At 32.4% G+C, this 23,374-nt stretch overlaps 1 protein-coding gene across 9 annotated transcripts in view; it reads right to left on the reverse strand.

Moving 5' to 3' along the window:
• DENND1B (DENN domain containing 1B) overlaps positions 1-23,374 on the reverse strand; it is a 261,506-nt gene that overhangs the window by 88,173 nt on the left and 149,959 nt on the right. For 7 of the 9 annotated variants that reach the window (XM_072733418.1, XM_072733421.1, XM_072733423.1 and 4 more), the window contains 3 exons: positions 18,995-19,095; positions 12,920-12,965; positions 7,820-7,921 (listed from right to left, as the gene is read on the reverse strand). In XM_072733418.1, the coding sequence (XP_072589519.1) occupies positions 7,820-7,921; positions 12,920-12,965; positions 18,995-19,095 (249 nt within the window). The remainder of the gene's footprint in view (positions 1-7,819; positions 7,922-12,919; positions 12,966-18,994; positions 19,096-23,374) is intronic. The other 2 variants (XM_072733416.1, XM_072733422.1) reach the window with 1 other exon arrangement.

The raw sequence follows: 23,374 nt of genomic DNA on the forward strand, positions 1-23,374 counted from the left end.
TCACAAAATAAACATGAGGGTAAAGAACAGAAGGTAAAAATAAATGTCCAGAAATAATATTTAGATAACCTACACAACCCTAAAACACCCCTCTTATGGTTTTAAATACCTCCTTTGATGTAACTACACTGTACTGGAGAAGCCACATACATTTAGAAAAGTCGCAGCTTCAAATAATTATCTGCTTTAGAAAAAAGTTACGAAGATAAAATGTTTTATTCTCCCTTGAAACATATTATGGTAAGTACATGAATCAGATTTTAAATCCCCACATTTCTTTAATCCTTCTAATGTTCTTTTTTTGTTTGTTTGTTTTAGAAACAAAATTAACCTTACCTTCTTAATTTTCTAGCAAGCTTCTACTTTAGGATTAAAACAGTAACCATATCAAAAAAAAAAAAAAAAACAGTAACCATATCAAATGAAAAGCATAGGATATATTTGTGGAGGGTATCATTACATTGCCTCTTTGTATGCTTAAATTACCTATCAAAACATAAATTATTTTTTTTATTTTTTTTTTTTTAAGATTTTCTTTATTTATTCATGATAGTCACAGAGAGAGAGAGAGAGAGGCAGAGACAGGCAGAGGGAGAAACAGGCTCCATGCACCGGGAGCCCGACGTGGGATTCGATCCCGGGTCTCCAGGATCGCGCCCCGGTCCAAAGGCAGGCGCCAAACCACTGCGCCACCCAGGGATCCCAAATTATTTTTTTTAGAACTTCAATTAATACAGGGCCAGTTCTCATTATTTTCCTTTCAGAAGCCATTATGAAATTAAGACAACCAAACTGCTCTTATCCCTCCTCAAGCCCAATGTCAGGCCAGTGTCTCTAATATCAATGTCACTTCCATTCATTCAGTAACTCAAAGAGGAATCTTGCAGGTCCTCCTCAACACTTCACCCTTCCTCTCATCACCCACATGCAATACATCACCAAGCACTGTAAATTAGACCTCTGATGGAGATTCAAATCTGTCCACTTCTCTCTACATACCTGCCACTACCAAGTTCGAGCAACTAGCATCTCTACCTAGACTACTGCAAATGGTCTCAATGGTCTTCCTGTTTCATTGCTTATTCCCAGTCATCTTCAGGACCCAGACCCAAAGAAGAGATTTTTCGAAGTTAAAGTAGATCACACCAATCTTCTGCTAAATACCTCCAGTGAATTTCTAATAAAGTCCAAATGTCCTTAACAAGAGCTACAGATCCTTTATGATAGCACCTCTTGCATATCTCTACAACCTCATTTTGGGTTTCTTTTTAAATTTTATTTATTTATGCATGAGAGACAGAGAGAGAGAGAGAGAGAGAGAAGGAGAGGCAGGCTCCTTGCGGAGAGCCCCCAATGCGGGGCTCCATTATGCAAGGCATCAGATGCTCAACCATTGAGCCACCCAAGTGTTCCATACAAACTAATTTTGCATAACTCTTTTGTTCATCTTACTACAGCTATACAAGATTTCCTTCCATTTCTTGGATTTGCCAACCTCTTCCCCACAGTAGAACCTTTGTACATGCTATTCCTCCTCCTACTGCTATTCTGCAATGCTTACTCATACTCATCATTCAGGCCAATTCTGGAAACAGATGTTGACACGCTGAGCTCAGCTGGACAACAAATGGCTGATCCAAGTTTTTCAACTGGTAAGAATGATATCAGTTTGGCTAAAATAATTTTCATTTTAGCTTACTTATTGCAGAGATGACTGCTAGTCCACCAACATCCATTCTCCCTTTCTTTGGTAAGAGAAATCCTAAGTTTTGACTGGCACTTGCTCAACCTAGTTACCTTGACCCAGCTATTTTTCAACATCCCTCCTGACACGGTGTGGCCATGTGGTTGCATTTAGATGAATGGAATGTGAGTTCCATGAGAGCAGTATATTATGTCTTCCTGTTCACTCAGCTCCTCGCATAATACAAGCAAATAGTAGGTGCTTGATAAATATTTGAATGACTGACTGAATGAATAAATATGTAAGTTAGCAACCTGTCACACTTCTACATTAATTTCTCTAGTTCACTGGATCAGATTATCTGTGATGGGGCCCAGGAACATAATTCATTTAAAAGTTCACCAAGTCATTATATTATCAGCAAGATCCGGAAACCACTATTATGACAGTGCTCATAATATCATACATACAAAAGGTCTTTTGAATGTGGGAAAGCCATGAACTTAAAGGGCTAGAAACAAATTGGAAATTATTTTTAAAGCCAAAATTAAGTTCTTTACATTAAATATGATGTATATATGTATGTATGTGCATATGTATGTATGTACTAGCATTAAGAACAGAGAGAAGCATGCTATTAAGATGATACAGGGGGAAAAAAAGACATTCGGAGAAAGGCTAGGTAATTTAGTTGGAAATGAAAACCCATGAGAAAGCCAAGGAACTTCATGAGTACTTAAAATCTCTAAGAGTAACAAACTATAAATCAACTTTAAAATGGAAAAGGTACAGAGACAAGGAGGAGGGAACTGCTAAAGTCTGGATCACTGCAGTGGGAGGGATAGATTCTCTTACTCAGTTAAAAAATATAGCTCGGAAGCCCAGAATTAATTAAGGTTTTGAGTTTTGCTTTTTGTTTTCTTTTGCTTTTGTATTTAAAATGCAGCTAAAAAATACACACCAAGAAAATACAAAAAATAGCAAAACCTATAGTCTACTTACAAACAACAAAAAAAAATCTCTTATAACCAGTCACATCTCTGAAAATATTTAAAAGAAGAGTGAGTTTCCACAAACGCCCAAAGTAGTATGCAGAAGCACAGTGACTGCCATTACAACATGGTCTCCCTTTCCAGAGAGAGGAAATAAGTTACACGCACGGCCGAAAAAGTATATATTAAACATGCATCCAGGTTTCTTCTTTTCATTACTGTAAGAGTCAGATGAAAAAATCCTAATAAAATGTTCTAAGAAGTGACTACACAGGGACTTTAAAAAGCAACTTCTATTACAGAGATAAAAGAAGTGCAATTATGTTTCCCTTCAACCATCATTTACTGAATGCCTACTATTTACAAAGCCCTGCACTAAGGCTTGTGGCAGGGGCTACGTGCATCTATGTGTCTGAATTCTAACAGCTGGAGATTGAGGAGAGAGCATAACTGCATTTCTCTAGGGGAAAACTGAAAGCGGTATTTGTCTCCTGAAGTCTACTCTATCGAACCAAAAAAAAAAAAAAGTTCTCATAATTACTCTAGAACTTGGATAAAATTGGGTTACCTTCCTAACCTGACCACTCCAGAAATTTGTTGAGGAATTTATTTACTGCTAAATATAATAAGGATTACAGCAGAGCTGTGGCAAACCTGGAACTAATATAATATTCTCTGGGGTCTTTTTTTTTTCTTTATAACACATATTATGACAATTTAACATATTAAGCCTTCATGTTAGGTTAGAGGAAATATCCAACAAACTAAACATATCTATTAACTATTCACATAGTTGCAAGAGTTAAATTTATTTACATACTTTTTTTAAAAAGCTGATTTTAAAAAAATTCTCTAAAATAGCCAATTATTTTCCAAATTTATTCCAAAATTAATTAACACACTTGAAAGTAGGTATCTTAAAATTTTACCTCAAGTCAGAAATTTGGGGCTTTTCTCTAGGTCTTTAGGCTTTTAATTTAATGATTTTTGGTGATTCAGAGCAATTTGTGTCTTTTCTTTTCATTGCAAAATAAAACCATTAACCTTTCCTTCATGTGATTCTCCAAAGGGTCACTACAAGAAACAGTATTTTAAATAGCCCCATTTTATAATAAAGTATTTTCAATTTTTTAGTAATTAAATATGCTTTAAACTAAATGTAGCTATCCTGTAACATATCAGGGTCTATAGGGAATTGTACAATAATGCTTACGTGTACTAAAAGTCCTACAAATTCTCATAATAGAAAATAAAAAATCATTTTCCAGTAGATTATATGTAAGATAAAAATAAGTTCTTAAAACAGTGTTAACAATCCTAATTTAAATCAAATACAACATACTGATATTTCTTCACCAAGATTAGAATAGAGAGTAAGCTTTTATATAAAAGTCCAAAACAATTACTCATTACATTGTATATCATGTTTATAGGAGAGGTACCATGGTCTAGTATTTGGGGCATAAGTATGAGAGGATCAAACTATATAAACTAAAGCTCTAGAAATATCATCAACAGTATACTTTCTATGTCTTCATCTTACCTAAAATAGGGATAAGTATGGCCTGAGAGAATAATATTTTTTACAATCTAATGAGTTAAAATTATTTAAAGACAGTTAAGCAATATAGGCCAAATTCATTTTCCCGGTAATGGATATTTTAATGCATGTAACTTTTTCAGATGTCAATTTTAACTTGCTTTCATCTATAAGAATTAGTTTATAATTGTTTTAACTTGATTTTCTCATGAAGAGATTTCATAAATCCCATTATAATTCTAATTAGCTTAATTTTCTAACAAGAGAGTTTCCCTATTTATTTTTGAAATAGTTAACAATTCTCCAAATTACTTTAAAAATATTAATGATAAAAATTAAAATGAGCAGTAATACCTTAGAAACATTACATTTTAAATTATTATGTAATTGAAACTAAATCTGTGTATATATTTGGAAAAGAGGAGGTCTCAGTAGTACATTTTCTTAGACTAAAATGAACTCACTTGAAATTTCAAATGGATTTAATTCAACTGTTTCAATTTCCCACATTTAAAAACATACCACAGTAACACTGATAAATTCAACTGATGTTGTTACATAGCCCTAAAATTTATTTTTTATTTCAAAACACTCAACCTACATGTTTGAAGGTATCTATATTTGACATAGCCACTAAAAAATAAAATCACAATGCATTTAGACAGAAAACTACAAAAGTATATTTTAATGGATCTACTGCTTTTAACAGATATTCCATGTAATAATCAGTATCGTTAAAATCACTCTCAATAACATTTGTTTTTTTCTTTTAATGATCTAAATCTATAGTGAAATGATGAAATCGAAAAACAAGTGTTCTTGTCAGAAGACAGGAAGAGAGTTTTTTCCCTTCCCTTAAGGAAAACAAAGGATTCCTGAAAGCTTTGCCCTGATTTATTTTTCCAATTTTAAATACCTTAAGAGTAGCGGAACTGCTACTGGCATGGTAGTATTTCTAACAGTCAATAAATCTAAAATATTATGTGTGAATATTGGAATGAAGCCATTAAGAAGATTACAGCATGCAACACAGCAGAGGGTCCACAGGAAAAAAGAACTAGTAATTCAGGACAACTGTGACCACTGACCTTTGAACAGCCAAGACCACTGGTCAAGCTGACACAATAATAGAGTGCACATGCATAGAAAGTCATCTAGCCTCTAAGTATAATTTAAATGCTTTGGTGAATGATTTTAAAAGGCCCCCTTTTAAATATCAGTTAATTTATTAAATAATCAAACAATACCAGTAGTAATATTTTTCAGGATTCAAGTGATTTTGTTAATTCAAATAAAAAAAAATTCAGTAAGATCATTTGTAATTTTAACACATCTCATTTAAAACATTTATAATTAGAGAAAGTATGATGTGATGCTTTATCATATCTCCTACAGAACTATAAGAGATAGCTCTTGGAAAACTGATGAAAAAGCTAAATTTATTAGAGAGGGGTTAAGCAATCACCTAAAATATTTTTAGAAAATGACCATAACTTTAAAACTACTCATATACTTTCAGCAAATGGTCCTAGTTCCACTCCACGGCTGTATCCACTTATTCATTTTTCAAATTTGTCTGTAAGTCTGCGCTCTTTAATTTCAAGCATACGCATAGTTATATCTATAGAACCTTGCAGTGTGCCTTATTTATGATTTTTATGATTTTATGATATTTCGGTTATAAACAGTTAACTGTTCCTTATAAATAAATAACAAGATGGTCCCTCCTGTCATTTTACATATTTAGGCTCTTGTATTTTATGAGTACTATTTAACTTCCTTTTATTTTAAAATAAATGTCTTAATATCAAACTAATTCTACTGGGAAAGTAGTACTTCTGAATTAAAAAAGAATCAGCCATAAAAAAATTACTATTAAAAAAATTACTATTAAAGATTGTTTTTCTCAAGGAAATAAAATCAGCCATCATTAAAATTGACTATAAAAATTTTAATGACACAAAAAAGCTGATTTATTTCTCTTTTTTCATTTTCTTTCTTTCTTTTTTTTTTTAAAATAAACAATCCTTTCTCCTTAGGGCATTAATAGTAGGAAATGCATTGTACATAAAGACAGTATTGTAGTTGGGACTTTATTTCATAATTATTTTCCTATCCAATGAAGAATTCTTTGATGAATTTCTCAGTTAATAACTCTAATCATTTCTAGCAGCTTCTGCAAAATTTTTATAATGAGGCAATCTACTTGTAATGAGCTAAAAGATAATATAATTCTTTACTGGTCTGGGTTTGGATTTGTCCATACATAGCATAAATTTACTACAGTAAGATAAAGTAGTTCAATTTAATTTGCTTCAAGGTCAGCAAGTATTTTAGTTTATTTATGGGCATAGATAATCTGATTGTAACTTTAAAAATCACATTTTTCCCATCACTAGCTATAAAAACAATCAAAGTCAGTATCACTGTATTTTTTTGTTTGAAATTTTTAAATTCACTTTTTCAAACTCCCTGATAATGATTTCAAAGTACTTGCATAATGCAGAAAAATATATGACGAAGGATTTTTATTTCCAAATTTGACTATCCCTAAAAAAACTGGAGTTTTTTAGAAGGAGAGTTATTTTTAACTTAGAACTATGTCATTAAGATATTTCTTAATAGCCATTAATATACATACAGAAACAGTGGAAGTCTGCATTTTTGCACTGTTCTAAGGAATATGAAGGCCCCAAAAATGCAGTTTTGGCGACTATCTAACATGAAATACAGAATATATCCTATTATAAGCTGCAGACACACACATGCACACACACACACAAACCCTCTGCAAGATCAAAGACCAGAAGAGAACTGGCACTTAATTTATCAGCCTTTACAGACAAAAGACAGTTTTCGTCATTTCAAAAGGATCAGATGTCTTTTATGACAAACTGGGTTTGCAGTTTAATTTACAAATAGAATTCTAAGTAAGCAGTCTTTGCTCTGCCAAAGCAAATGACAAACAGTGTAGGTTTTCATTCTTGCGGCCCTCAGCAGGATAGAAAAGATTAAAATAAAACTGAAATAATTTAGAGAAAACAAATAAATGTTTCAGAAAGTTGAGGGAGATCAAAGCCAGAATTTTCTGACCCCAACTGTACAAGCATTTCTTATTATATTGACCAGTGCCATCAGATCATTAATTAAAAGGAAAAGCACTGGCAGGTGGCAGGGAAGCAAAAGCCGGTAATTGGCCCCCTTCTTCTCCTTGCCTTCAAAAACTCTCTCATTCTTTTGCAAGACATGCCACTAGGCAGACAGAAATGCCTACTTTGTAATATAATGATTAAGATGAGATGAAGAGACTTAGGTTTAAAGAAACTCTGCCTAATGAATGCATCTAGCTTTTTAATTATGATCCTACTTTTACAATAGGAATAGGATGTTCCATTCAACATCTCAACTGCCAAAAGGTAGAAAATATTAAATATAGAATCTACACAGATTCCTCTCACACCCATGCACATACTCATCCCTTTTATTTCAGATAGAAAATTGGGAAAAATAAGTCTTGGTAATCCAAGGGCCCAGGAGAAAACATATATATTGATATATATAGAGAGAGATATATGTTCACCACAAAATAACCTTCAGACTTACCACATCACTCGGTAGGTTGTTCAAGTCATTAAATGGTGATTCTAAAGTGTTTGTGTCAACATTTAACATAACCACATCCTCCAAAGATTTATTTTTCACTCTCTGTTTAAAAAACACAATTATAAATAAACATCTTAGTATATTTTCCTTCCAAACTATGATGAGCTTAGAAATGTAGAGAAAATTATTTTAATGATAATTAGCCTTGGGAAAAGAAAAAAGGAAAATCCTATGCTATAAGAACATATAAACCACTTTGCCTCATGAAAGTTTGTCTACAACCGTTCAAGAAGATTGGGTAAAATATCCTTAAAATAAAATGTTTGCTCATCTAAACACATTAACTTAGTTTGGAGATACTGAATATAATTACCAAAGATATATTACAACAAAAACTCACAAAATAGGCACAGCTATACTAAACCACAAAAATTTATACCTTTATCAACTGAATTTCAATCCTATGATACAGGAACTTGTGGCTTGTTCTACACCTATTTTTAACATAAATCATATTGTAGGGATAACATAAGCCAATAATTAAGACTACTGTAGTGAACTAAGTTTTAAATTAATAAATATTTTCTCTGTATTTCCATATCAATTCAGTGTAAGCTGATGATGAGGACTGTAAGTTGGATAAGAAAAATGACAGAACAGTAATAAGGAATTGTTGGAATATTTATCACATGAATTTAATATAAAAGATCAAATTGAATAGCCTATTAGATTAATTGACTTGTCTTTTTTGTTTGACGACTTAGTCAAATGGTCAAATTTTCTCAATATGTGGACTAATGATAGTAAATTAGAATTTCATCAAATTTTTCATTCTTAAAAGAAGAAATTTTGGTTTCTTTTTCCTATTTAAACTAATATTTATACTTAAGCAAATCATCTAATTCCATTTGCCTTATTTAAATGATAGCAAATAGTATTACTCTTTGATGCAAATAAAGTGCTCATTAATGAAATATATCTATCAATTCAGAATTCCTTAATTGTATAGGTCAGCTAGCAATAAGTCAATTAATTTCAGTGTAGTATTTTTTTCAGTATAGTATTTTTAAAAATGACATTCTAGAATAATGGCCATTTTTTGAGAATTATTAAATATCTTAAATCTTAAATTGGCCAAACCAAATTTTTTAAGTTGCTCAAGATTGTAGTTTCCCTGATCCATTTAGAACTTCAAATATCTGCAAATTAGGTAGAATGTTAAATTTGCTAGGGAAATGATGGTCTAGAGTAGGGGATTTGTATGTGTTAAGAAAGCCATAATGTCTATGTAGAATATGAATTATCAAGGAACACATGATTTTAAAAATCCATCTTGTTAAAGACATTGTAATTATTCTAAAATAAGAGTCAGAGGATGGCTGTTTCTTAGAAATTAACAGAGAATCACCTACAATTGTAACACTATTGACAAAACATTTATAAATAAACTAATTCCCTTTCCTTTCCATATGTGTGTGTGTGTGTGTGTGTATATATATATATATACATATGTAAAAAAGGCTTACATATATAAATATGTAGTTATCTATAAATTACATACAGCATAACAACAAAAATAACCTATTTTATAAGCAAAAGTATATTTATATCAGTGGCATTTGGGTGGGGAAGTTGTGTCATAATTTTGATTTCTACTTTCAATTCTAAGTTGTCCCTTAACAGAAACTAAAAAGATAATCCAGAAACCCAATGCACTTGTTAAAGGCTGAAATGAGTTCTTCTAAATAGCCTGGAATAATGGTTATGTGATGCCTAAATATTTTGTGATGGTACAAATGCTAAACTCTGAATAAAGAAGATTAGTATTAACATAAATATATACTTTTTTCCAAGTTTTCCTTAGTTTAAAAAAGTCTGATAATAGCTGAATATTAAATTCTGTCCAAGAGATCATTCAATAACAATGGAAAAGGTATTAATTTCAATAAATCAATACAACGAAGACCTACTACAATGAGAATGATTCTACATAAGCAACAAGGGAAAAGTAGTATGTAATTAAAACTTTCTTTAAATTTGGATTAATGTCAGTATTTTAGCTATGTTTCCCTCCAAAACAGGCTTTAACTATTTTCTAAAGAAGAGTAAAAGGTCCTACAGCATACAAAATGGTACCACTTTCTCTGTCTCATATTGTTATAGCTCATAAAATTCATAAGCTTGCTTGGATCAGGAAAGAGTAATAAAAAGGAGAATTTGCCTTTTTCTTCAAATATAAGAAAATATTAGGACAGAGACTGAATGTCTTAAGGACAACAGTAAGGTACTAAAGTTGGTAAGTTTTTCTCTCATCTCCTCTCTGTATAACCCTTCCATGCAATATAACTACAAATGTGCATCATGTAAAGCAAGGAAGTGACACAGTGGCAGCAATCATATTGTTCTTGTAAAACTAAGACAACTTTTATTTAGAATTGTTTGTATATCTTAAAACACATAATGCAATCCTTATCATTTGTAGCCTCCACTAACTTATTTGTCATCATTTACAGGAATTCCTCCCTAAAGTCTCATTCAGGGGGAACAAAATTTCCTTATCCTTTTTATGGGGAGCAAATTTACATTGAAAAAAAAAAAGATTTTTAGCCATATTTCACTCATGACTACATAAAAATAATTAAAAGAAAGATTTAAATGGATACTAATTTCACATCTTTGAATAATTATGTCTAGAAGTCTTTGTAAAGCTGGTATGTTGAAACTGTCTTGATCAAGAGAGAGAATAGGGAATATTTGATTCTTCCTTTAAAAAAACAATCTGTTGTAACTTCAGTCTAGCAAAGTTTAAAAAATTATTCAGCTCGGTCTCACATACAAAATATGTAAATAGATACATCCACATTTTAACTGTAATACCATTAATATAAAGTAAGAAAGCACAAAAGATACAAATTTTAGTTAAAAAAAAAACCTGCCTACTAATGACATAATAAGAATGGAATTGCAGGATGTGTATCATCTTGTAATAAATTAAGGAGAAAGTTACTAAATGGTACCCAACTGGTTTAAAGACATTCTTGAAGTTCCTAATATACCATCTCCTTTACTATTAAACAAAATAAACTAAATAGAACTGACTACAAAGACAGTTCAATAAATCCAGAGTATAAAAGGTACAGAGATTTCAGCTAATCTAATCATGGATCTAAACAGTCCCATTTAATCATGAGCCAATTTAAAATCAGAATGGACCATTTCTCTAAGACAATACCGTAAGAAGTAAAAAATTCTTAAATTTGCTCCTTAGAAGAAGTACTGATTTTCTTTATAGGTATCCAACATATATGTGTGATAAATGTAATCAGATATTTAAAACATGTACCCACTTCCATAATATTTTGGAAAAGCTGAATCAGTTGTTTTAAAATTTGATATAAAACCATTATGCAAAAATATAAATAGGTACAATAAAAAACTTTAAATATTTTTCATCTGCACAAATAAACAAAAAAATTTGTGTCCTATTAAATACATTAAGAAGAGATGTGCAGTAATATCAAAATCAAATCTGATGACTTCTTTGAAACATACCAACCTACTAAACTTAGATTTTATACAGTGAAAATACTGATGAATAAAATACTAGTTATATATTCCAAAATCAAATAATAGACTAAGTACCTATTCATTCATGTTTTGCTTTATGCAAATTGACCTTTCACTGCCAGTAAGAATAAGTTTCCTAAAAATTAATAAACATAGAGATGCATAACCTTATCTAATAGACTTCAAAATTAAAAACAAAGTAAGTCTATTAAAGAAATTCATTAAAATGTATTCTTTGTTAATGACTTAACAAATGTTTCCCTAGTATTCTGCAAAAAGAGAATGACCAAAACCAGAGCACATGTAGAATTCTCTAACTCAAGAAGGACTACTATAGGAACATGACTTCTCCAGACATGATCCTCACAAGTTTTAAAATAATCAAGGGGATCTTCCTTGATGAGCAAAGTGAGTACTGATGTATATTGTATACGGTGACAACTAATGAGAAAACCAAATCTAACTCATTTAGGAGTTACTGATTATGAATTGGTTATAGTTATCAATTAGGAATTGGCTTAAAGGTGAATATGCACAATCAGCAAAAGAAAAAAAAAAGAAAGAAAACTGAATAAAATTGAAATCAGCTAGTGTAATGTAATGACACCATGCAACTGATCCAAGTCTTTTGTTTGGATCCAAGTCTTTTGTTTATTTTTTTTTAGAATCTAATCTTCTAACAAGTCTTCTCTGGAAATCTCTCTGATTCCACGCTCAACGTATTTAAAGTTCAAAGTTTTTCACTATAATGATGACAAGTCACAAAATCATTTTGAAATGAAGTAATAACAATGCAAAAAAATTAGTGAATTTTAAATCTCCAACAGGACTGAAAATTAAAAAAATTTTTAAAGCTATATTCTAATTTATGGGATCCCTGGGTGGCGCAGCGGTTTAGCGCCTGCCTTTGGCCCAGGGCGCAATCCTGGAGACCCAGGATCGAATCCCACATCGGGCTCCCGGTGCTGGAGCCTGCTTCTCCTTCTGCCTGTGTCTCTGCTTCTCTCTCTCTCTTTGTGTGACTATCATAAATAAATAAAAATAAAATAAAAATTAAAACTTCATGATTAGTGTATTAAAATCGTATCTTGAAAAAGCACACTGATAAACTGGATCATAAATGTAGCTTGAAAAATAAAAACATTTTCCCTTTATGACTCATAACTACATAACCTCTGACCTTCAAAATAAGGCCTAAAAAAGAAATAGATATAAAAGATCCTACATGACATAAAGAAAATGGATCATCAAAGACTATGATTTTAACATTTAAAACTTACCTCACGACTTTGATCAAAATTAACATATTTTCCTCAATTTCATGCCATTGAAGATGGTCATTAAGTATATTAATTAAAATGAAATTATTCCAAATATTACTTTTGAAAATGATCATGTAAGTATGCCCCAAATATGAAGCTAGTCACTGCTTTATACTATTCAATTGATACTCTTTTAAAACACAACTGTTTTAACTATTATTTTTATTAATTAATTTATCACTCATGTATCTCATGTCTCAATGATACTCACCTCTATGAGGCTGGAATGTATTCCAATCAGGTATGGCATTGGAGCACTAAATTAAAGATATATAATGTATATATTTGTAAGTTCATTAAAGCTATAACAACAATATAAGTAATTCAGAAGATTTACAAAATTAAATTTTTAAAAAGATTTTAAAACTGAATTAAATGTATAGTACTAATGTAGCCCATTAGAGATATTTAAAATTATTCAATATATAAAAGTCAAATTTAATCTGAGAGGCCATTAATATATTTAAATTAAGGTTGTTTTGCATGAAAATCACAAAATAATTTATAATTAAAGAGCGGTAATGCCTAAAAAATTTTTTTAATTATGAAGAAGATTAGAGTTTAGGCCATAGTCTGAGTTAAATCTTCCATATACTACCTATTAGATATAGCCTAATTATCAAATTTATTCATTTTTTATATACTTTTTTATTCAATTAGATTCTTATTTCAATGAATTTCTTAATATACCATCATTGTTTTGGTGCTACTATGGCACCAAAATATTTTGAGTCAGTCACCAAATATTTATTGAGACTTACTATCTACCAGGCTTATTTATGAATAAGAAGTACAAAGATACCAAGCTCCTCCTCTACTGTTATCACTCACTTTCTATGCTATCTTTCTGCTCACGTACCTTAGGCTTTATTGAAATGTCATATATTCCTATTTATCCCAGCTTCACTTCTATTAATAAAATAATTTTAACAAATCAAAATATTCTAATATGTTTAAGAATAGCACTAAATTAATTAATTCAGCAGATAATCTGTGGAGCACACCAGATGCTAAACCTGGGCTATGGGCTAGATAAAATAATAAATGATATAAATATAAACAGAATATATTCCCTTGCAGATCTTATACTCCATCAGACGATACAGACATTAAGTAATTTTTGTAACATAAAATCGGGCTTACAAGTAATTTCAAAAACATTTCTCATGAAATACAAAAAGGGAATTTCCTAACTTGACATTTTAAAATTAAAATATTATTTAACAAGAAAACATGAGAATGGGCAGATGTCTACAAAGGTGATAGAAATTATGCAAATAAACAGCTATTTAAAAATAGAACATTTTTGACATTTCTTGTATAGACATCTCTGTGTTCTATTTAATGCAAACATTTTGTTAATGAAAAGTCTTTTTCAAAGAATTTGCTTAATTTTTCAAGCATCATTTTCATGAACAGAGTTGAGCTGTCCAAACTCCAGCATATCCATTTTGCTACTGAGCACCAGTCACAGATAAAGCTAACAACAGGCACTTCGAAGATCCAGTTTTCAAGGTAACCTCAAACAGCTCCACCTTTATTTAAAGATGGCTTAACCGCTAATATATATCCATAAATCACTAAAAATAAGGATGGTTAAAGTTTATACTTGACTCCACATTATTCTGTTCATTACTTATTGTACTAGATTCTATCTCCCTTTTGTAGCTTTGTTCCTTCCTATTTTTATTTATTTATTTTTAATACAACAGACCATCTGGAATTGATCTGATATTCTGGATCACTTGACTGAAAGTAAAGAACTATTTATAGGCCTTGATATTCTTAAGACCTAACAGATTTTCTGCCTTCAAAAGGAAACAGGAGAAATAAATGTGGACTGTTCCACTTCTGCTTAAATAAAGGAAGGCTGATTACTTCCCTTGTTCAAGTTCTCATCTCTGGAATTCCTTTTGGGACTCCGCAGAAGACATAAAATATATGTCACTAACTATTCTGGGCTCTCACGACTGGGTTCAGAACATTTTCACAAAACAGGGTAGCAAATCCCAAGATCTTAAATATGTCAAGCTGTCAATGTCCAAACAGTACAAAATTACCCAAGTTACTGTGCAAACTTCCAATTCACACTAGGTTTATCCTACCCACAAAATTTACAACATAGAAAATCTATGGTATCTCCAATTTTGATGCCCGTTTTAATATAATGGATTATCAAAAAATATATAAGCCACCTAAAATTAACAATTATTATGTCTATTTTACAGATGTTGGATGAACATTAAGTAGATCAGACTTCAAAACTTCAGAGCCAAAAGTAGTAGCTAACCTATGGAAGTCCCATGAAATACAGCTAAGATAATACTTTTAAAACCTCATGAAAGTTAGTCATTTCTTGGAATACAAAACATAAATGGTTAGCAGTTGTTAAGCTAGAATAAAAATCCAATATAGGGTTCCTATGTAGAAGTTAGTAATAAAGTAACTCATAACTTTTTCTGTGAGATTACTGGGTATCTATGTGTTCTCATCTCACTAATTACTAACAAAATAAAAAATAGAGATTTTAGAACTACAAATGTTATAGAGCATAATTTCCTAAAATAATTACGATGTTTTGCATACAGATTTTATAGAATATTTTTATAGACAAATTTTATATTTTATAGACTTTACTGAATAGTTTTTTCTTTCTCATGAAAACTGGATTGTGTATATCCTAATATTAAATCAGCGAAATCTCACAAAAAGTAATTTTGCAACCCTAGCTGAAATCTTCTAATTAGAAGGGTGTTAATAAGTCAGGAAGAGATCCTGGCAACACAGATGTTTTATCATCCACATGCAAAATTGTCCTAGATCTTTCTGTCAATGAAGTTATTTTATAAAGATAGGATACAAAAGGCTCTGTTATGACTGCTGCTTCTTTTGCATAGCAATTAATCTTTATTCAAAAATAATTACCATGTAATAGCTTTTTTTTTTCTTTTTAGGTTTTCTTACAGAGACCACCCATGGGCACACAGTAACAGCAGTGTATTAACTTAGGGAATCTCAACAGCATAATTTTCTATTTACATTTTAAAAAAATTCTCTTAAAAGCTAAATCTGCTCCTTTCACAGAAAGAAGAGTCAGATAGGTAGCCTAAATAAAAAAGTGGTTCAACCACTCTTGAATAAATAATGGATTATAATTGTATTGGTCTTATAGTCATAGTACTTCCTAGGCATTCAAGGACTCAGAAAGGCTAAGAGTGTGTGTATGGCAGTGTCATGAACTGACCACATTAAAGTTCTCTCTGTCTCCCTCTCCTTCCCTCCACCCCCTCCCGTAAGAACACTTAACATGAGATCTGCCCTCTTAAGATACAAGTTTAAGTCTGCAACACCATATTGTTAATGATAGGCACAATGTTGTGCGGCAGATGTCTAGAGCTTAACCATCTTGTATAACTGAAATCCTGTAACTGTTAAATAGAAATTCCCACTTTCCCTTTATACCAGTAGATTAAGAGAAAAATGTAGAGGGTGGCATTTCCTCCCAGTCTCCTTCCCAATCCTACTATGTGATGTGGGCCACTTCTTCCTAGGTGGCCTCATCCATGTGTCTTTCACATGCCTCTGGTATAAACCTTATAATACTGCAGTATTACTCTGTGTTTCTCTTGTGTGTGCATATATGTGTGTGCCCCACGCATGTATGTGTGGATTTCTTCCTCTCTGTGGATACTGCATGGGCAGAAACTAAATTCTACTCATTATCTCACATATACTCACTGCTTGGCCAATAGGTGTTCACTAAATATTTGACGTACAAATGGATGCATGAATGAATGAATGAGCCAACAAATTAGCAAGCCTTTCATTACTGGTTCCAGATGCTATATTCATGCACGGTCACAAGATGGCATTATGGCTCTCCACAGTCTATGTCACACCAGAGATACCCGGTGTGCAAACAAAAATACTTCTAGGAGACAGGATTATTTCGGGATTTGGAAAGTTCCAATCAATTGGAATCAATTGAAGAGTTGGCAAATACACATCTATCACATCCTGGTGCTATTTTTAAAGTGAAATATAAAAATGTCTTTATTCAGAAACCATGAGATTGAAAGGACAATCTCTAACATTTCTCTTCCTTTTATATACCAATCAGTATGATTCTAAGATCATTTGCAAGGACACAAAGGGAAGAAAACCATTTTCTCTAAGAAATACGTTAGTCCATAAAATTTTCTGACAGAAGAGAGCTAGAGTCTTAGACAGCTATTTCTTTAAAAATAAAAATTTGGAAAAAAAAAAAGAAAAAAGTACATTATACTGCTCAGTTCCTATGATAGAAGCTGAGCCTATCATTGCGGCCTTCAGGTTCAGGAAGTTTCAGAGAACTTCTTTGATTATCACTGCTGTGCTCTCTGGAACAGGGAACTGTTTGGCATGGAGGCTGTTAGAATTTGTCCTAAAGGCTATTTCAAGGTTAGAAACTAGTAAGAAAATTTGAGGGACTGAAATATGAAACAATCCTCCTTCCTTATAGTGGAAGCAGCAAAAGGACTTGACAGCAGGGTTAGAAAATATCAAGAAGACCTCTCTGCAAAGAATTTGCACAGAACTACCTATATCACAGAACAGTTTCTAAATAACAGTATTCTAGAAAGTTAAATCTGTAATCACTACAGACAACTGAACTTAAAGGGACATTACCTCCTAAGAGTTTGTAATGCTTTAACAGAAAAATTGAAATAGCGTAACATTATATATGATAAAATATAGTTCTAAGGTTTGTTCATTAGAAGTGTCAGTTCTTGAACCACTAATTTGACACGTATTTTAAAAAATCATGTATCAATATGTTTTCAAATATTTTTGTAGAAATTATTTAGTATAAATAAATTGTAGTTACTGAACACCATGTGCCAAGGTCTACGGCATTGTCAATGTGAATAAACTGCCATTCCTGCCTTCAAAGATGCTAATATATACTAGGTATGGTGGTCACAGAAAACCATTCTAAAATGAATACAGAAGAAACTACTTATAGATTTAGCTTAACCCTCAGATTTGTGTGTATGTGAGACTCCACAAAATAATTAAGCTGAATACTTATAGTCTCCTTCCAAACTTCCTCCTTTCCTAGTACTCAAAGGGTTGAATGGCAGTGGAGGATCACTGGGACTCTATTTTATGGCATTATCAACACTAATAATATTACCATGCTGTGGAAACACACCATATATTTGTATCATCAATATGTGGCGAAATATACATGTTGTCATTACAATCATTTGATCTGAAGAGGGTTAGTCATAAAAAATAGAAAACCTCTATGCATAAATTTAAATCGTCTTAACCCTTAAATACTGTGATTTGCTTTTCATGAAATAAAAAACTTAAATACTAATTCTAAAAGAGCTTCGTTCATATTAATGAACAAACATACAGTCAAAATTATTTCCTTCTCTGTGTGTATGCGCACATGCATGATTTGAAGGAAAAAAATCTCAGATTTCTTAAGAATTAAGCTATGGCAGAAGATAATTATGCAGTGAAGAGAATATTTTACCCTCCAGTCTAGATCCCAAGGTGGCTGTTTCAGACTCTGACCCTTGTCCAGCCTCACTGTGAGTATAAATGCTCTTCTAGAGGAAGAGAACAGAAAAGTTCTAGGGCTGTAGTTGAATTCAAATTCAGTGAGATCATTGGGAGTTGTTTCTAACGCCAGGAAGCTTTTCAAAATTACTCCCAACACTTTTCAACATTGCTTTTCATAGTGGCTTAGGGCAGAGACTTTGATTTAAACCAGAAACTTAGGGAATCCCTGAATTAGAGGCAACCCTTTTGTTGGCATCTGGTATTCAGTGTGCTGCTGAGGGAAGAGAAGTCTAGGAAAGTGTGTCCTGAGGTAAAGGTAACGAAAGCATGCCCCAACAGGGACAATCTGGTTCCTGATACACTCTGCAAACAAATCCTGACACCTGGGATACTGAGTTCTCTAACTAATACTGTAACTTCTGCAGTTTTCCTAACCACCACTAAGACTGTATGTGTTTCTCTTTATGGATCTAATTATCTAAATGACTGCAGAAGTACCTCACAAAATCTAAAGAACTTTACGTTTGCCAAGTATATATTTTTGTAGCTTTGTAATGAATTACTCTGCCCTTCATAAAAGCACCTTTGAATATTTGTTAGTAATCTCTAAGCCAAGTTTCCGGGACTTCATTCAGCTATATAGATATCAAGCTTACCTAACCTACAAATAAACGAATTTTTTCTAACCATAAAGCCTAGATTTAAAGGAGTCTGGCAAAAGTCATCTTACCAGCAGTAGTCCAGCAGGTGTGGAGGAAGCACTGGGATGTATATGTGTTGCCAGTACATTGGGTATAGCAGGGCAACTGATCCATGGAGACAGGCAGTTAACTAAAATTTGCAAAAGGATGACAACAATAAGTAGCTGCTGATCCGCCGAACAAAAAAGACATGCTCAAATTATCAAAGATTAATGACAATCATAAACCAATTTATTTAGTTACCTAAATCACATTATCTTTGCCAATTCTGCCAGGAGAAAAAAATCTTATGTTCAAAAGCCCCTCTGAAAAATATATAAATAGGGAAAGTAGCTTCTTGGGCATCTTATGGAGGCAGTTTTAACTATCTGAAAATATAGTGTCTGGGGTCAAAACTTAGAATATAAATAAAAGTAAAACTGAAAAATTAGGCAAGCATCTTAGAAGAAATTGTAGGAAATTACAATTTGTGCAGCACGGTTTGCGCATCACTCAGATTAATATACCACGATTAAATATGGAAAGGAAGAGAGGCTGAAAGCTCCTGAGGGATATCATTAGGGCAAATTGCCAAAGAATGAAACATGAGCCAGTCAGGAGAGTCTGGAAGCTGCAATAATACCAGGGGACTTGAATGTTCGACAGTTGGAGCTTCAGTAATGTGTGAACTGCGGGTTATGGTATCAAGAGACTCTGCTCACTGACACATAGAATGTCACTATTGACCAGCGAACTGCCCAAGCTTGACAGCTGTACTACAGGAAGCCAAGTATATCATAATTTCATATTTAAACTGTTCATTTCAGATTAACATTTTGTTTCCTAGCTTTATATCACAACAGCTGCAAATACATTGATGCTATTTTAAAGGTAATTGCCATTTTAATTGTTTTGTTTTGTTTTGGCAAGCAGTTAATTAAATTTTGTTTAATGCTTAACAAAGGGATATCACTTTTTCCCCCCTCCTTCCTACTGACCCTCACCAGAATTCTTTCCATGGGACTTTTCTTCACATCTTAAATTATATTTCTGTAAGTGTTAATCATTTTTTAATGTTTAAGGCAATAATTTAGTCAGCATTCCTGATTTTAAAGTCTTGCTACAGTCAGCATTTCAAGCTTACTAATTAAATCATTTTATTCAACTTGAAAATCAGAATTCAAAAATAAAACTATCTGAAAATGAACCACAGACTTTCTGTAAACCATTATTCCTATTATACAAAGAAAATAAAACTTACAGTAATCAAATTAACTTAAAAGGGTAAGTGTATAAAAAAAACCATTCAATCTTAAAAACATTTGTCTATATTTAAGTGCAACATAGTTCCCCTAAAAAAAATTAAAGGAATCTAATCTGAACTAAAAATATATAAATTTTTATTAAAAGTATATTCATCATCATATGTATTTTTTCAAGTTAGACTTAATTAATTTTATATGGCAAACAATGCATTTTGTTTCTATTTAGGATTCTATCATTAAAGGATTTTAGTATTTTGCACTTATAAGTTTTAATAGTTTAACTACAGTATTTCTTCAAAACATGATTTTTTAAAAAAAATTCCGTAATTAAAGCATACAATATACCACTAGGAGGCATTCAAATACTTTCACTTAACAATTACAGATGCTGGATTTATTTTTTTTATTTGAACCTTCATAGAGGGAGATGAAATAGGGTTGATCTAACTCAGTCAAATTCTCTGAGAGTTCTCAGGTACTCCCTGGTTGTAAATTAGGCATCTTTAAAGCCGTATTAACTCTTTCCATTTCTTCAGTGTAACCCAATGGCTAAAAGCCTTTATATAGCTTTGAAAGGTAGCTCCTTTACTCAGTTTCTCCATTTGCACACAGATGGCTTCTAAAACAGCTCATTTAAAATCTTAAAAAAAAAAAAAAGGAAAGTGTTCCTTTTACATTGTTAAGAAAATAACTGTGTAACAAAAATAAAACTACATTCTAAAAAGGAGGAATTATAATAAAGGCAACTTATTTTACTGGGTACACCTTGAATCCAAAGCACTCTATTAATTGCTTTATAGATATTTTCCCTATGCCCTTAATGGTCATCCAAAAGTGAAGTTATGAATTATTCACTAAGAAGGAACAATATCATCTGATGAATCTCACTGGCTTCACAGAGGTTGATTCCTTTACGTGACGATAGATGAAGAGTTAAAAAACACCTGCAACGGCCAGCGTGCAGGAAAGGGTCATTTCTGCTAATCAAGGTCTGCCAGGAAAGAAAGAAGTTCTACAAGATTTGGCAACTTTTTGGATTTAGAGGATAGGTGACTGGGAAAGGTAAAAATACAACCCCTCCCAACCACAGTTTCTGGCCTAAGCAACTAGAATGAATTATTTAAAGTAACTTAGCAAAAAGTGTCAGGCTCAGGTGGAACTACAAGGAATTTGTTTTTGCAAATATTGATTCTGTTAACTGCAAGACAGGCAAGTGGAGATTTCCAAAGGAGGCAGGAGAAGACCAAAGATCGCCCACACTCCCCTAGCAGGATGTAATAGCTATGAGATTGAAAACTAGAGAAAACACTATTATAGCATAAACTTTGTGGAGGAGTTAGTAAAGCAGTAAGTGAAAAAAACACAACTAAGGAAAAATAGATTTACTAGCAAATTAAACACAGTTATACATGAGCTGTATAGTAAGAACGAAGTATACAAAACTAGGGCTCTGCCACTAAGAAGCTACAGTTGGTACATGTACAAATATAACCAGATCTGTTTCCTAATCTTTAAAATAAGAAGTAAATGCTAGATGATCTGTAAGTTTTGTCTCTGAGAGATGTAGTATTCTCAAGTCTCAGATCAGATCAATTCTAACATTCTACATTCTTAGTAATAGGTAATGATTTTTTCCATATAGGTGGTTAACAGAGCTAGACTACAAAGCAGACCCACTTTCAAAGTATATCTAAAGATCAACCTTAAAACCTTTAAAGCACATGAAGTAACTGAGCAATTGGAAACAGCATAAGTTACTTTGCTTAATTCAACAAAATTCTTGAGTGCTTGCTATGTGTTATCATAAATCTCTACCAAGCCACAGGGACAAAGTACTGAATAGAACAAAGTCCCTGTATTCATGGAACTTACATATTAGTGGAAACGCAAACAAGAAACAAATATACATGATGTGGGTTAGGGGTAAGTTCTAAGAGCAAACCCAGAGTAGGTAAGCAGGTAGAAAGTGACAGATGGGGAGTTTTAGACAGGGGGATTAGGGACAAACTGATGCGGTGACATTTGAACTGAGACCCAATTGATACAAGAGAGCATTCTTCTGGCTTTGGGGAGAAGAACATTCCAGGCAGATGAAACAATGCATTCAAAAGTCCTGAGACGGGAACATGCTAGCCATCTTCACAAAGTAGGGAGGTCTGCATGATTAGATTGGAATAAGTGGGAGAGCAGCGGGAGGCAAGGTCAGAGAGGTAAGGGCAAGTGGGGTCAGACCTGGAGGGCCTTCCAGGACGTGGCAGAGGCTCTGAAGTCTTACTCTTCATGAAATTTGTCCATATCTCTGAAGAAAGCTAACTGTCACAACAAGTTACCTAGAACATTCTAACACCTATGCAAATTAAGGAAAATAAACTATGTATGTTGGAAGTCTGATTTGCAGAATAAAGTACTATAAAGAAATGAGATCAATTTTTAAGCCCGGTGAGAAGAATCTTTTGTTTGTTATTTATGATATATTGATTCTTTAAGCATAGAGGGAAATGACAATCATATGTCTTTGGACTAGCATTACCCAAGACTCTACGTCTGGTTCATGATGGGACTAGAACTCTACATGTTTTTCTAAATATTCTGTCAGCAGTTTCTTTAATACCACAGCTCTTCTTCATGAAAGCAAGGAGGTTGGGGGAAGATGTTTCAGTATTTGAGTCAGAACATAACTCAGCCATTATACCCTGGAAACTAAAGGAATAATAGATAAGGAATAATATACAATAAGGCTATCATTTTCAGAGAAAAACAAATTTACCAAATAAAGATCTAAGAAAAAAATCCTTATCATCTTTGGTAAATAACAAGTGAATATTTAGATGCACATATGATTTTACAAGGCATACTCAATATATTGACTTGATACCATCCCAGAATACTGACTAATGCACAATAAAATCACTGGGAACATTTATCTCCTGTGCACTATAACTATAAAATAAGTATATATGGAAACCATGTGAAGAGGAAAGAACTGATGAGGCCTATAAAATCAGGGGGAGAAACTTGACGATAGGGAACTTAGTCATTGAATAAAGGTTCTCGGAACTTCCAGTCCCAGGCCACAAGGTCTAATGGAGATACTATCACTGATAATAATGCTTATTATTTGCCAGGCACTATTCTGAGTACTTGATGTACTCAAATTTAATCTTC

This window comes from Vulpes vulpes, chromosome 13 (genome assembly GCF_048418805.1).
Source record: "Vulpes vulpes isolate BD-2025 chromosome 13, VulVul3, whole genome shotgun sequence".
NCBI lineage: Eukaryota > Metazoa > Chordata > Mammalia > Carnivora > Canidae > Vulpes > Vulpes vulpes.